General features: G+C 36.7%; 1 protein-coding gene and 1 long non-coding RNA gene across 2 annotated transcripts; both read right to left on the minus strand.

Annotated features, from left to right (window-relative positions):
• Window positions 1-262: 262 nt before the first annotated feature.
• On the minus strand, window positions 263-5,134 carry LOC103519273 (myosin-IA-like). Its single transcript, XM_008484358.3, has 3 exons — window positions 4,948-5,134; window positions 4,057-4,185; window positions 263-386 (listed from the first exon to the last, which is right to left on the minus strand). Exons 2-3 carry the CDS (start codon window positions 4,143-4,145, stop codon window positions 263-265), a joined length of 213 nt encoding a protein of 70 aa, XP_008482580.2. The 5' UTR covers window positions 4,146-4,185; window positions 4,948-5,134.
• Window positions 5,135-11,187: 6,053 nt separating this feature from the next.
• On the minus strand, window positions 11,188-11,788 carry LOC113471586. The gene is made up of 2 exons (XR_003394223.1): window positions 11,661-11,788; window positions 11,188-11,451 (listed from the first exon to the last, which is right to left on the minus strand). It is a non-coding gene; the product is annotated as an uncharacterized LOC113471586 (long non-coding RNA).
• Between the last annotated feature and the right edge of the window lie 3,485 nt (window positions 11,789-15,273).

Genomic DNA, 15,273 nt, shown 5'->3' on the forward strand with positions numbered 1-15,273 from the left:
TGGCATTATCAGAAGAAATCTGATTTTCGAGTAAAAAATACATAAAAAGCTCGGATTTTCGAGTTTATATAACCCAGGTTTTACTGTACATCTAGATTTGCATGAGTTAAATCATTTGCAAACACTTTGGACTACTTAATTTCAATTTAGAACCATTATTTAATGACTCCTTTTTGGACACTTAAAAAAATCCAAATTTTCTAGTTTTGTAGTGAAATCTCCGACTGAGACATTATCATTTGTGAGCCTAACCTAACCTAGCCTAGCCATGAAACTTACCTTTGTATCTTGTGACGTAATCATTGCCATAAATGTTTAACGTTCTATAGGGGTTCACTGAGACACACACTTCTCCAATGTATGTGTAGATTTGACCATGGTTAAACCTGGAACATATCCACACAAAACAACATTAATACTGAAACATTTCATCATGTTTGTAACTGCCAATTACATTGAGCATCTTTTCTTCAGTGTAGCACGAATTTGCATCCTTCTTCAAGAATTTGCACCAAAGAAGAAATACAAAGTCTGCAAGCAAATGTTACTGGTATACCCTTCTGCCCTTCTCATCTTGACTAGGTAACGCTTTTCCCTTTTTTCAGTCTGAACTTTTCATGTAGAGAAATTCACCTCTTAAGCTGTGTCCACACATAGAGAGAAATTCACCTCTTAAGCTGTGTCCACACATAGAGAGAGAAATTCACCTCTTAAGCTGTGTCCACACATAGAGAGAAATTCACCTCTTAAGCTGTGTCCACATATAGAGAGAAATTCACCTCTTAAGCTGTGTCCACACATAGGGAGAAATTCACCTCTTAAGCTGTGTCCACACATAGAGAGAAATTCACCTCTTGAGCTGTGTCCACACATAGAGAGAAATTCACCTCTTAAGCTGTGTCCACACATAGTCGACGCCGTCGACTGCAACCGTACACCGCCTTGGCACCATAGATTCACCTCTTCACCTCGCCTTCAATGTGTGGACGAGTTTAACCAGTACCTGAACTATCTGACATCTGATGTCAGACCAGTAGTAACCTGAGTTTGACCAGTACTTGATAAACATGACCAGTATTTGATAAGCATAAGCCTGACTTGCATTACTTAATACGATAGGTATACCAGGTTCTAGAATTGGTTACCAAGGACCAATAACAGTCTGAAACAACGGGAGACTGAGTTGGGTTGGGTGAAAGAGCTACTGACAGTCCTTCCGTACACAAAATGCGCACTCTGAGGCTTAGGTGCAGGGGCAAAAGCCCTAAAAGTTGGGTTAAGCTTATACGAATCCTGAACCTCCGTACAGGGGTGGATTAAGAACTACTTAAAGATAAGGAAAAAATAAGACTTCAAAGTATCCTATGTAAGTTTGTATGTACCTACATAATGTTAAGTATATGGCTACTTAGGTATTTTAGTAATTGACTGTGTAAGCCCATGACCAAGTACTGACTTAAATGACGTATTTACAGAATGTGATATTAAGTACATACTTAGGTACTTACGAGTAAGTGAGAGAAGGAAAAAGAGTAGGTATGCCTTGTTTACACTTTCCCATAAAAGGACTAAAATATGATAGGAAACATAATGAGATCCACTGATCATAATGGCCACAAACCCATCACTTAAGTGAGTACTTAACCAGGTAGTACTTGAGTATGTGATGTAATGGAATGATGGAAAAATCCACATTGTATGTAATAGGAATAGGTAACTCTACAATGTGCGATGTTATATTATGCACTTGTAATTTGCAGTGCATTAAAAGTAATAGTACCTTTTTATACTGCTTGAATAGGACCAAAGAGTGCCTTTATTCCAGCAGCTTCTCCTATTACTGTAGTCGAATTCTTAAACAATGTTGAGGTACCTACCTAACTAAATAATATATATGCACTTAATATATGTATCTAAAAGAGCAACAAAAAGTAGATGATTTTCCTGGTAGGCAACAGTCAGAGATAAGTACATAACACATAATATGTACCTACTTACATACCTATTTGTTTACAGAGTAAAAATTAATCATTATTTTATTAGGTGCCATAAAAAAATAATGATTTGTTACTTAAGAACTTATTAAGTGTGAATAATGGGGGAAGGCTTTGCATGAAAGAGAAATTAATTTTGTTTGAGATCAGGAATAATAACTCAAGTTACTCAAGTGTTGTTTAGATGAAGAATGAAAGCTAAGGGTACCAACCTACAGAGCTCCATGTTACTTAACTGATGATTGCCTACCTAAAAGCTCAGAGTGTACCTATTCAAGGAAAATTCACAAGCAAGTATAGATCCTTTTCCTATACCAATAACTTAAAAAAAAAAAAAAAAAAAAAATCCAGATGATCAACTGCCTAAGTAACAACAAACTGTTGATAAGCCTATTCCTATCTTGTTGATGTAAGGTTCAGTCATTGTTTTCATAGGTAGTCAGAGCAGGTTAATACAACATCCCTGAAAAAAAAAAAAAAAAAAATCTAGTATTAACCTTCCATTCAATGTTGCTCATTTTTACCAAATGAGCACCTTTGAATTTTTGTGAATATTTTAACACATTAAGTACTTTCTGGTGCTCTTATGTTGACCCTGCACCTAAATGGAAAGTGTGTGTGTGTGTCACTTTTAATTTTTTGATGAGGAACACTGGATGGACATTTGGACATGCTATGAAACAGACCCATAGAGTCAAATGTAGAGTTGTTTGTATGATTTTTTCATGCTTGTGAAGTCATGTCAGTGGAAGATTGCTACCAAAGGAACTGGCACAAACAAGCAGTGACCAGTGTTATTATAGGGTTAGGTTAAACACAAAAAGGAGTTTTCACAATTAGATCAGTGATTAGTGTTATTATAGGGTTAGGTTAAACACAAAAGGAGTTTTCACAATTAGATCAGTGATTAGTGTTATTATAGGGTTAGGTTAAATACAAAAAGGAGCTTTTTTTTTCCATGGACATGACTTCTGCATAATTACCCTAGGTAGTTTATTAACCTTTCTTTCAATGTTGCTCTTTTTTTGTCAAATGAGCATCTTAGTATTTTTGCAAATATTTTCACACATTACTTTCTGGTGCTCTTAATGTTGACCCTGCACCTAAACGGGAAGAAGACTGTAATTTCTCGCAAATTTGATGAGGGACACTGAATGAACATTTGGGCATGCTATGAAACAGACCCAGAAAGTCAAATGTAGAGTTGTTTTTATCATTTTTTTAAACCAATTTCAGGTCTTGATTCCTCTTTTTTACTTAAGTTCAGGTCCTGTTTACAACACTGTTGCAAGCATAATAATGACAACAGTAGTCAGTGTATTATCATGATCACTGTGTAGTCTAGATATCATTGTGTAGATAATACTTATGTGAGCCTGACCATAAAATTCCAAGAATTTCCATTGGAATGTGTATGGGTGCTATCTTTCAGATTCTTTCAGCAACAAGTTAAAGGTAGAGGTAGGTACCTACCTATGTCCATCATTTCCAACCCTATTCAAAGGTAAGATTCCAAATCAGGATCACTTACCTCAATCTGAGGTTGTCCATGAATTTGCACCTTTGAATTTTTGTGAATATTTTAACACATTACTTTCTGGTGCTCTTAATACTTGTATGTTGACCCTGCACCTAAACGGGAAGAAGACTGTAATTTCTCAAAAATTTGATGAGGGACACTGAATGGACATTTGGGCATGCTATGAAACAGACCCAGAAAGTCAAATGTAGAGTTGTTTTTATGATTTTTTTTAAACCAATTTCAGGTCTTGATTCCTCTTTTTTACCCAAGTTCAGGTCCTGTTTACAACACTGTTGCAAGCATAATAATGACAACAGTAAAGTCAGTGTATTATCATGATCACTGTGTAGTTTAGATATCATTGTGTAGATAAGACTTATGTTAGCCTGACCATAAAATTCCAAGAATTTCCATTGGAATGTGTGTGGGTGATGGGTGCTATCTTTCAGATTCTTTCAGCAACAAGTTAAAGGTAGAGGTACCTATGTCCATCATTTCCAACCCTATTCAAAGGTAAGATTCCAAATCAGGATCACTTACCTCAATCTGAGGTTGTCCATGAATTTGTTGATGGTGATTTCATCCAGGAGGACAAAGTCCCGGATTCCAGTGTTCTCCTCTGAAGCCATTGGGATAAGTTGCCAACCACTTCAAACTTAAGATTAAGGGGTGGTACTAAATGTACATACTCTCCTCTTAAGGTGACCACTGGCCATCTATTAGACCAAACCGTGGGTGGCAGGATACTTGAAAGAAAAGAAAAAAAATTGAAGAATAAGAAGGAAGACTAAAGTTAAAATTGTAAACAGCATACAAAGAAGATATATCCAAGAACTAGAGAAAAAGACTTAAGCCAAGCTTTAGTAGTAAGTGTGTAAAATAAATGAGATTAGAATTATTACCTTAGAGCAAAAAAAGCCCATTGAGGTTTAGGAAGGGTTGAGCATGAATCTTAGGTACTTATTATACCTATTTAGTTTAAAAAATGTTACATAAAACCCTACCAAAATAATATGTTTGTTATTAAATACTTGGGTCCTAATAAAATTTGCCCATGTAGAAGATAAATGGAACACATAGTTTGGCTTGTGCAACATTGTTTGGCAAATGGAGTTATCTCTAGTCAAGGGCAATTAAAAATCAGCAACAGACAATTGATGATTCTCATGAAAAATATAACTGTCCAAATGTATTTTTTTCGTAAAGATCGTCAAAAATAATAAATAATCCGAAAGTTAAGGGGTACACTTAAAAATACATTGAAGAAAAACTTGAAACACTTAATGCACGGGGGATTTCTTGGAATTTTAACGCTTAAAACTTGAATAAAACATTAAAACTTAACAGTAAGAAATAAAATATTTGCCTGTCTGAATAAAACACGGGAACTCGGCTCACCGACTTGTGTGTGAATCATCCACAAATTAAGGGGTACACTTAAAAATACATTGAAGGAAAACTTGAAACACTTAATGCACGGGGGATTTCTTGGAATTTTAACGCTTAAAACTTGAATAAAACATTAAAAACTTAACAGTAAGAAATAAAATATTTGCCTGTCTGAATAAAACACGGGAACTCGGCTCACCGACTTGTGTGTGAATCATCCACAAATGCAATGCACAAATCGCAATCACCAAAAAGTTGAAGTTCTCGGTTCGTACTTCGTAGGTGTGTAAACACCCTGTTTGCGCATGTGTGAACTTTTCGGTGCATACGAATGAACATAAAACGCCTCGAAAAAGTTTGTGTAAGTATGCAATATGCATGATATTTGAAAGTGTGGAGCACATTGCGTCGCGTCGTAGAGAAATCAGGCGTTTTATATTGCTCGGTTTGCAAATTTGCATTCTTTGAATGCATCAGCAGCATCCAGCATCAGTTCCCAATGGTTCACGGAAGTTAAGCAACGTTGAACAAGATTGGTATCAGGAAGGATGAATATCTAGACATAGACAGCACTTCGAATGCGTCAGTCCCAATGGTTCACGGAAGTTAAACAACGTTGAACAAGATTGGTATCAAGACTGAATATCTAGACAGCACTTTGAATGCGTCAGTTCCCAATAGATCACATAGGTTAAGCAACTATGAACGTGATTGATATCCGGATGGGTGCTACTAGCTTTTTTCCAAACATAGGTACTCCGAATAGGTGAGTTTTTTATGAGGGGAGATGGTTAGCTCAACATCCATAATAATAATATTAGGTAGGTACCTATATGTAGAACAATGGGCGAAAATAAAGGGAAAAAATACTTGCCTCATCTCTCATCAACCTAGATGTCAAAGTCACCAGAGAGCAGGAAACACTGCAAAGTAGGGTACACAACGCCACAAAACGCACCCTATCATAATGTTTGTTTTATGAAAAAAGGAAAAAAAAAAATGCGCTAAATATTTTCGAGCTGTTTTATGACTCGTAGTCATGCAATCCACCCCATTAGCTAAAGGGTGAAGACTATTCACGTTAATAGATAACGACTCTAGATAGAACTCAGATACCTAGAATGTACGGTATACGGTATTGTACAAAAAATTTGGCGCAGTTTGGAATGGCCAGCCTAGTTCGCTTGGAAGGTAGCGTGTAATTTTGGGGCAGTTTGCATTTCCAAAATAATGCACTTTGTTTAAAAATCAGGTGTCGGAACACAGTTCAATTCGCTCACCAACGAATATAGTCACGACCTTATATGCTGCATATGAAATTATTTTTCGCCTGAACTTTCATTGATATTGGAGCTTAGAGGCCTTCTGTCCAAATATGACATACATGGTTGGAAAGCTCGTTTTCTCAGCTTTCTAAATAATACACTTTGTTTAAAAATCAGGTGTCGGAACACAGATCAATTCGCTCACCAACGAATCTAGTCACGACCTTATATGCTGCATATGAAATTATTTTTCGCCTGAACTTTCATTAATATTGGAGCTTAGAGGCCTTCTGTCCAAATGTGACATACATGGTCTTTCATTCATAATGGAGCTTAGAGGCCTTCTGTCCAAATGTGACATACATGGTTGGAAAGCTTGTTTTCTCGGCTTTCTAAATAATACAATTTGTTTAAAAATCAGGTGTCGGAACACAGTTTAATTCGCTCACCAACGAATCTAGTCACGACCTTATATGCTGTATAGGGAAAAGAAATTCGCGCGAACTTTCATTCATATAAAGCTTAGAGGCCTTCTGTCCAAATGTGACATACATGGTTGGAAAGCTCGTTTTCTCAGCTTTTTAAATAATACACCTTGTTTGAAAATCAGGTGTCGAAACACAGTTCAATTCGCTCACCAACGAATCTAGTCACGACCTTATATGCTTTATAGGGAAAAGAAATTCGCGCGAACTTTTCTGTCCAAATGTGACATACATGGTTGGAAAGCTTGTTTTCTCAGCTTTCTAAATAATACACTTTGTTTAAAAATCAGGTGTCGGAACACAGTTCAATTCGCTCACCAACGAATCTAGTCACGACCTTATATGCTGCATATGAAATTATTTTTCGCCTGAACTTTCATTCATACTGGAGCTTACAGGCCTTCTGTCCAAATGTGACATACATGGTTGAAAAGCTCGTTTCCTCAGCTTTCTAAATAATACACTTTGTTTAAAAATCAGGCGTCGGAACACAGTTCAATTCGCTCACCAACGAATCTAGTCACGACCTTATATGCTGCATATGAAATTATTTTTCGCCTAACTTTCATTCATAATGGAGCTTAGAGGCCTTCTGTCCAAATGTGACATACATGGTTGAAAAGCTCGTTTTCTCAGCTTTCTAAGTTAGAGGCCTTCTGTCCTAATGTCACCTATATGATTGGAAAGCTCGTTTTCTCAGCTTTCTAAATTATATATTTTGATCAAAAATTAGTTGTCGGAACACAGTCCAATTCGCTCACCAACGAAATTAGTCCCGAGCTCATATGTGAAAATTGATACCTATTTTTCAGGGAAAAGACGCTCCAACGGGGAGGTTGGAAAGAGATAATCCACCTAAACTCTACATTTTCTTATAGTTTTTTTCCCCAGCTTTCTAACCATTATACTTTTATTCCCGATTTCGTGTCGGAACGAACCCGTATAGCCTGAACAAGCAACTTAGTCCCGAGCTCATATGTGAAAATTGATACCTATTTTTCAGGGAAAAGACGCTCCAACGACGGGGTTGGAAAGAGATATCCCGATTTTGTGTCGCTACCACCTCGTATAGGCCGAGCGATGTGCATTCGGAGAAGAAAAACTCACAAACGAAAACCTTCAGAGTGGAAAAAAATTCCCACGGAAAAAAATCCCTCGAACAAGGTCTCAGCTTTCTAACCATTACAGTTTAAATCCCAATTTCGCGTCGCTACGACCTCGTATAGGCCGAGCAAGCAACATAGTCCCGAGCTCATAGGTGAAAAATTATACCTATTTTTCTGAGAAGAAGCTCATATGTGAAAAATGATACCTATTTCTCAGGGAAAAGACGCTCCAACGACGGGGTTGCGAAAATGTATTCGACCTAAACTCTACAATTTCTTATAGATTTTTTTATCAGCTTTCTAACCATTATACTTTCATCCCCGATTTCGACAATTTCTAATAGCTTTTTTTCTAAGCTTTCTAACCAATATACTTTCATCTCCCATTTCGCGTCGCTACGACCTCGTATAGGCCGAGCAAGCAACATAGTCCCGAGCTCATAGGTGAAAAATTATACCTATTTTTCTGAGAAGATTCTAAAATCTTTTGGAAGCAAGAGCATACAAAGCCTTCGTTCTAATTTAGGTATGTAAAAAAGTTGGCAAATAAATTGCATACAAAAAAACAGGTAGATTCGGACAAAAAGTATGTAAATTTCATAAAAAGGGCAAATGTGAAACTTTGCAGGATTCTAAAAATACAGAGGTGGGTGGGAAAACTAATACAAAAAATATATTCGGACAAAAAATATGTAAATTTCATAAAAAGGGCAAATGTGAAACTTTGCAGGATTCTAAAAATACAGAGGTGGGTGGGAAAACTAATACAAAAAATATACTTAAATTACAAGCAAAAAAATCCCTACATCTTCAATATAAAGACAGTATGAAATTACAAAATTGGAAATGTAAGTATACTTGATCCCAAGTATTGATCAAATGAAACTTCATTTATTCTAATTCTTAAGGGGAGAAAAGTAAAAATAGGGGGATGTGACCCCGAAGATCACAACATGAATGGTGCGTTTTTTAGGTGGACGAATAAATGGTACACTTACCCTATCAAATGAAACTTCATTTATTCTAATTCTTAAGGGGAGAAAAGTAAAAATAGGGGGATGTGACCCCGAAGATCACAACATGAATGGTCAAAAATATACTTAAATTACAAGCAAAAAATCCCTAAGTACATCTTCAATATAAAGACAGTATGAAATTACAAAATTGGAAATGCAAGTATACCTGATCCTAAGTATTGATCAAATGAAACTTCATTTATTCTAATTCTTAAGGGGAGAAAAATAAAAATAGGGGGATGTGACCCCGAAGATCACAACATGAATGGTTCTAGGAGACATCTTTGGATTTCTGAAAACCGTCTAGAAACTAATCCTAAGGAGGTGGGACCAAAATCCGTTTTTGTCCCAGAATTCATTATCTGTGGTGACTTCAAAAGGAAGCATAAGAGCATTTACCTATTTAACTTGGGAAAACGAGTTCTTTTTTTTTCGAACTAATTTGTGGATCAAACTCAGCATTCCTTCACAAAAGGCCCAGATAATGAAACTAGGTTCGTATATAAAATACAATAATAGTTGCACAGTAAAAAACATTTAGCACATGAGTATTCGACATAAATGCATAAGGCTTGTGAATCTAAAATCTACAATAAAATTAAGACTCCCTTTACACCAGCAGTAGACCACCACTATTATTATGGTAAAATTCTCAAATTATATGACATACAAAATACTTTACCCCGGGAAAAGCCGTATTTTTCTGGTGGAATTTTCATGGTTAAGTGTGTTAAGTGAAATGGACCAATTTTTCCACCATCAACGCCAACTATAACACACTTTTTCAAGAAAATTCCACAAAATACAGCTGTTCCTCGAGGAGTGAAGGTATTGAAAGAGTTATACATGTGTATGTTTTTGAAGAATAATGTCAGGAGAGAAATTGGGTCAAAAGTAGAAGCTTTGGTTGGTTTACCCGGTGTTTAAATAGAGCTTGTGTGACTGTGTTGTAATGATAACGCACACGAACACACTCTTTTACATCGACCCAAATTTGCCGTATTTTTCTGGTGGAATTTTCATGGTTAAGTGTTATCTAAGTGAAATGGACCAATTTTTCCACCATCAACTAACACACTTATTCACGAAAATTCCACAAAATACGGCTGTTCCTTGAGAAGTGAAGGTATTGAAAGAGCACATGTTTATGTTTTTGATGAATAATGTCAGGAGAGAAATTGGGTCAAAAAGTAGTAGCAGCTTTGGGTGGTTTACTCGGTGTTTAAATAGAGCTTGTGTGACTGTGTTGTAATGATAACGCACACGAACACACTCTTTTACATCGACCCAAATTTGAGCTAACCAAGAAGCCAAGAACATTACCGTACTAAATGTACATACTCTCCTCTTAAGGTGACCACTGGCCATCTATTAGACTAAACCGTGGGTGGTGGGATACTTGGGGAAAAAAAAGAAGAAGAAGGAAAACTAAAGTTGAAATTGTAAACAGCATACAAAGAAGATATATCCAAGAACTAGAGAAAAAGAACACTAAAAACAGTAGACGGGATACTTGAAAGAAAAAAAAATTGAAGAATAAGAAGGAAGACTAAAGTTAAAATTGTAAACAGCATACAAAGAAGATATATCCAAGAACTAGAGAAAAAGAAAAAAAAAGAAGGAAAACTAAAGTTGAAATTGTAAACAGCATACAAAGAAGATATATCCAAGAACTAGAGAAAAAGAACACTAAAAACAGTAGAAAGTAAAGAAGAAGACAAGTAAGTATTGAAATTAAAAAATAAAAGAATGTAATTAAGATTAAAAAGAAACTTACAACACTAGGAAATAAAATTACAGAGTAGCATAAGAATTGAAGAGACTGAAGAATGCAAGGGTCGTACAACTTGGAGTACGAGGGTTCGATGAACTCTCGGAAAAAAGTTACTTAAGATGCAACCAGCAACAATGGAGAACATATTGGCCATTGTTGTCCAGCTAAAGAAACAAGTTTTAAATAATTTTAACGAGAGAAAAGGGTGATAGGGAAAGTGTAAGAGGGCAACATTAAAAGTGAAATAAGAGGTTAAAGAAAAATATAAGAATAATACCAGATATAGGTTGGCCATTGTTGTCCAGCTAAAGAAATAAGTTTTAAATAATTTAAACAAGAGAAAAGGGTGATAGGGAAAGTGTAAGAGGGCAACATTAAAAGTGAAATAAGAGGTTAAAGAAAAATATAAGAATAATACCAGATAAGACACAGACAGATAAATTCAGACAAGGGATAAGATCATCTTCCAAAAGTTCATACAGAAGTGTGTACGACCCTTGTAGAAATGTAATAGGGTTGTGGACACAAGAAACAAACATTGAAATTCAGTCTTTGTTTTAAATGGAGCATTTCAAATCATGAGGCATAGCGTGACCAAAGGACTTTATTTATTAATTTTTCGTTATTGTTATGTTGAATGTGAACGGCCTAGTTCAGGGAGGTATAAAAATAAAAATACAGAAATGAACGAACTTGAACTTTCATCGATGAAATGTTATAAATTTCAAAAGTAGGTACTTTGTAGCACGTTAGCGCCACAAAAATTTTGAAAACGAACAACTCGAACGAGTGTTCAAAGAGGAATGCGTGTTAATGCGAGATATGTCAACACTGTTTATGAAATAGGACTGGCTTTGTCCATACCAACACTGTAAAAATACAATAGTCCGTCCACTATACCTTCTATTTTTCATCGATGAAATATTATAAATTTCAAAAGTAGGTACTTTGTAGCACGTTAGCGCTACAAAGAATTTTGAAAACGAACAACTCGAACGAGTGTTCAAAGGGGAAGCGTGTTAATGCGAAATATGTCAACACTGTTTATGAAATAGGACTGGCTTTGTCCATACCAACACTGTAAAAATACAATAGTCCGTCCACTATACCTTCTATTATTACTATTGTAATTTAATAAAGGAAGGACGGACTAAAAAGGAATGTTGCTATTGCAATGGCCTCATACAAATGAGTAGGTACATAAGTAGCAGCTACTACGAATTGGTGCCGCTTAAAACTTTTTTCAAGTCCAAGTCAATAATTATTATTACTATTGTAATTTAATAAAGGAAGGACGGACTAAAAAGAAATGTTGCTATTGCAATGGCCTCATACAAATGAGTAGGCACATAAGTAGCAGCTACTACGAATTGGTGCCGCTTAAAACTTTTTTCAAGTCCAAGTCAATAAATGTAATTTTTACAAAAAAAGGTTCACGCTGTACCCAAAATAAATAAAAAGTAACGCCCAAGAAATCTTAAAAATTAAACGAAGAGCAAAATTGAATGAGGAGGTTCACGCTGTACCCAAAATAAATAAAAAGTAACGCCCAAGAAATCTTAAAAATTAAACGAAGAGCAAAATTGAATGAGGATGATACACACAGATTTAAAATAAAGAAATAAATCAAATTCAAAAATAAATAAATCAAAGTTGGAGTAAAAAAAGTCAAATATTGATCCCTTCCTTAGCATACTAATAATTAAAAAAAAAAGTTATCAATAAGGCATTCTTAAATAAATTTTCAAGAACATTAAATACAAATGCTTTTCATACGTTTTGGTTTGAAAAAGCTGCGAAGTTCGTTATGAAAGAATGAAAGAGTTGAGAGTAATAAGAAGTGAAACATATAATGATGAAACACTTGACCTATTACGAGATATTCAACTGTTTCAAATACATACGAGTAGTGGCAATTTCTTTTGACACATAATTTTTCATCACTCCTCGAGATACCAAATGAGCTTTTGAAAGAAATGGCCAGGTTGCAAGATATACAAAAGATGACTAATCAACATAGAGCATTTGCAGCTTCCTTTTCAATTTCGTTTTGTACAAAAGGCTTTCTTGACGCACTAGTAGATTTCCATGCGGTATATCTAGTAAAAGCATGTTTATAACCACATGCTTTTCCTCAATGCAATATATAAGTATGAAATTTAATATGGTAGTATATCGAGGTATCAGTGGCGTAGCGTGGTCTAAATTCAAGTGTAGGACGTTGTAGGGCTCATGCACAGGTTTACCAAGTCCCATCACAGTACATGCCATTAATATTTATGGGCATTAGAGTGAACTTTTGAGTTGTATGGCCGCCATATACGCCATACATACACGCTACGCCACTGGGAGGTATGAAAATCATATGATATTTAATTGATGAGAAGAGACGAAATTATTTCTGGGCCGATCGCACACAACATTTTAAAAGAAAGTGAAGGACAAAAAATACGAGACGTAGAACGTAAAGAAGGAGGAAAATAGTGAGTGATTTGTGTATGTAACAAATGTGACATGTGTGTGAGAGGGAGGAGAGAGCAAGATCACAGGCAAAGAGAACCACAAAGTCAATGAGGGAGGGACAAGCAGGAGAGAAACGAAGGACAAAGGGAAGTAGAAGTTTAAGGAGAGGGAGGAATAGAGTATGTGTATGAAAGAGAGACAGGGAAAATAGAATAAAGAGAAGGAGAAGAAAGAAAGGAAGGTTACAAGATAACCTCAAAAGCGTCGCAGGACATCACATCATCACAGGAGAAAGGGGCGCAACTATAGGACACTCGATGTGACACATGGAGCCAGACCATCCCGGGTGTCCCCCTTCGGTTCCCCTAACATACTCCCCTTCTACTGTGACAAGACAAGTATCCCGTCGCCCTTTGGTTCCTCTCACATACTTCCTTTCTACCGTGACAAGACGTTAAGTAACCCGATACCTGCTAAGACAAAAACCACACAGAGGTGAGGCCTTCACACCAACGCTTCAAGTAAACAAAAAGTCCCATAGACAAGTCCATGGTCCCATACACAATTCCATGGCCCCATCCTATACAGAAGTGGAATTACATTGGAAGATTCCACGATTTCGGGTTCCTAAGAAATGACTGAAATAAGATCCAAACAATTCAAATGAACCATGAGTGGGATGATGTACAGCGGGCTTGAAGGCAACGGAATGCATTATGATAACACTCTGTGTCTTCGTTTATTGAAGGACGAAAGATTTCTGTTCTCAAGATTTCTACTATGCACACAGCTCCAAGTTCGATATAGTCTGGAGTCTAATGTTTGGAGGACGAAGGCTAGTTTCTAGTGGGTCTAGATTTCGAGATGTACCTGAAATGAGGAACTGAGATGATGTACCTGAAATGAGGAACTGAGATGTTACCATTAGGGCTGAAACAGTGCAATTTGGTGCCTGAGGCGTTCTCTTCCATTTAACCCTACAGTTCCCTCTGTCAAACCTCTTGAAAAAAGTTATGAATTATGAAGCTATGTTAAGGAAGAAATTAGGAAAAACTTTGGAAAATATGTATTGGAAAACCGTGTTATTCGGATAAAACAGTGGCTGTGATGTCAAAATATTGTGAAATGTGAAGTGCAAAATGCAGAGTTTGTTCTTCGATCTTTGAAAAATTATGAGCTTATGACGCAAAATAGGAAGCACACCATGACAATAGTTACAGTAACGTCGAAATATCGCCACCAGTACTTAAGGTACAATATTCCAAAGTTGATTCCAGGAACACACCCCCTAAAGTTGATTCCAGGAACACACCCCCTAAAGTTGATTCCAGGAACACACCCCCCTAAAGTTGATTCCAGGAACACACCCCCCTAAAACTAGGATTTGGGTGTGAGGGGCAGAGGGCATTAATACAATCTCCCTCCTACTACTAGAGACCAAGGAAGGGAGAGCGAAAGAATGCCACCTTTTCTGTGGGACAAAAGAGAAAGGGAGTAAATATTATCCCTTCCCGCACTAAAACTGGGAACAAAAACAAGTGCTAATCATTATGACTACTCTTGTCCTTGTCCACTTGAGGTTGGTTGGAAGAGAAGGGGGTGAATATTGGAGGTTGATGATCTCTATATCTTTCTTTCCCTCCCTCCTCACTCCACTCTTGGGGCAGACGACATACTGTGTATAGGAAGATATGGGAGGGAGAGAGAGGGGAGGAAGGGAGAGATAGACGACAAAATATGAACAAAAAAAAGTAAAAAGGAGGATGAAAAGGGGAAGGAGAGGGTGTAGAGTAATGAGAAGGGAGGGAGGGAGAGAGAGACAAAAAGCTATGAACAGAAGAGGGAGGGAGAGAGAGATAAAAAGCTATGAACAGAAGAGGGAGGGAGAGAGACAAAAAGTTGTGAATAGAAGAGAGGGAGGGGGAGAGAGACACGAGGGAGATGGAGGATACGCAATACAGAGAAAAAGAGAAAGAGAGGGAAAGTTTTGCTTTAAAATTTATCAAGAGGCTCAAGTATTGTTGTAAACCGGAAAATTCCTGTTCGTTTCTGTTCCTGTTTTTTAGTCCGTCCTTCCTTTATTATTATGTCAGTGTTTGCGGTATGGATAAATTTTTAATAGACTCCTCTGGCGTCCATAGAATTGTGTACACTTTAGACAGGATAAGGATAAAGAGAGTTTCTCTCTTTATCCTGAGAAAGAGAGATAAAGGGTGGGTGGGGGGGGGAGAGGGAGAGAGAGACAACCTTCCTCATTAA

Source organism: Diaphorina citri, unplaced genomic scaffold (genome assembly GCF_000475195.1).
Source record: "Diaphorina citri unplaced genomic scaffold, Diaci psyllid genome assembly version 1.1 scaffold2640, whole genome shotgun sequence".
Classification (NCBI taxonomy): domain Eukaryota; kingdom Metazoa; phylum Arthropoda; class Insecta; order Hemiptera; family Psyllidae; genus Diaphorina; species Diaphorina citri.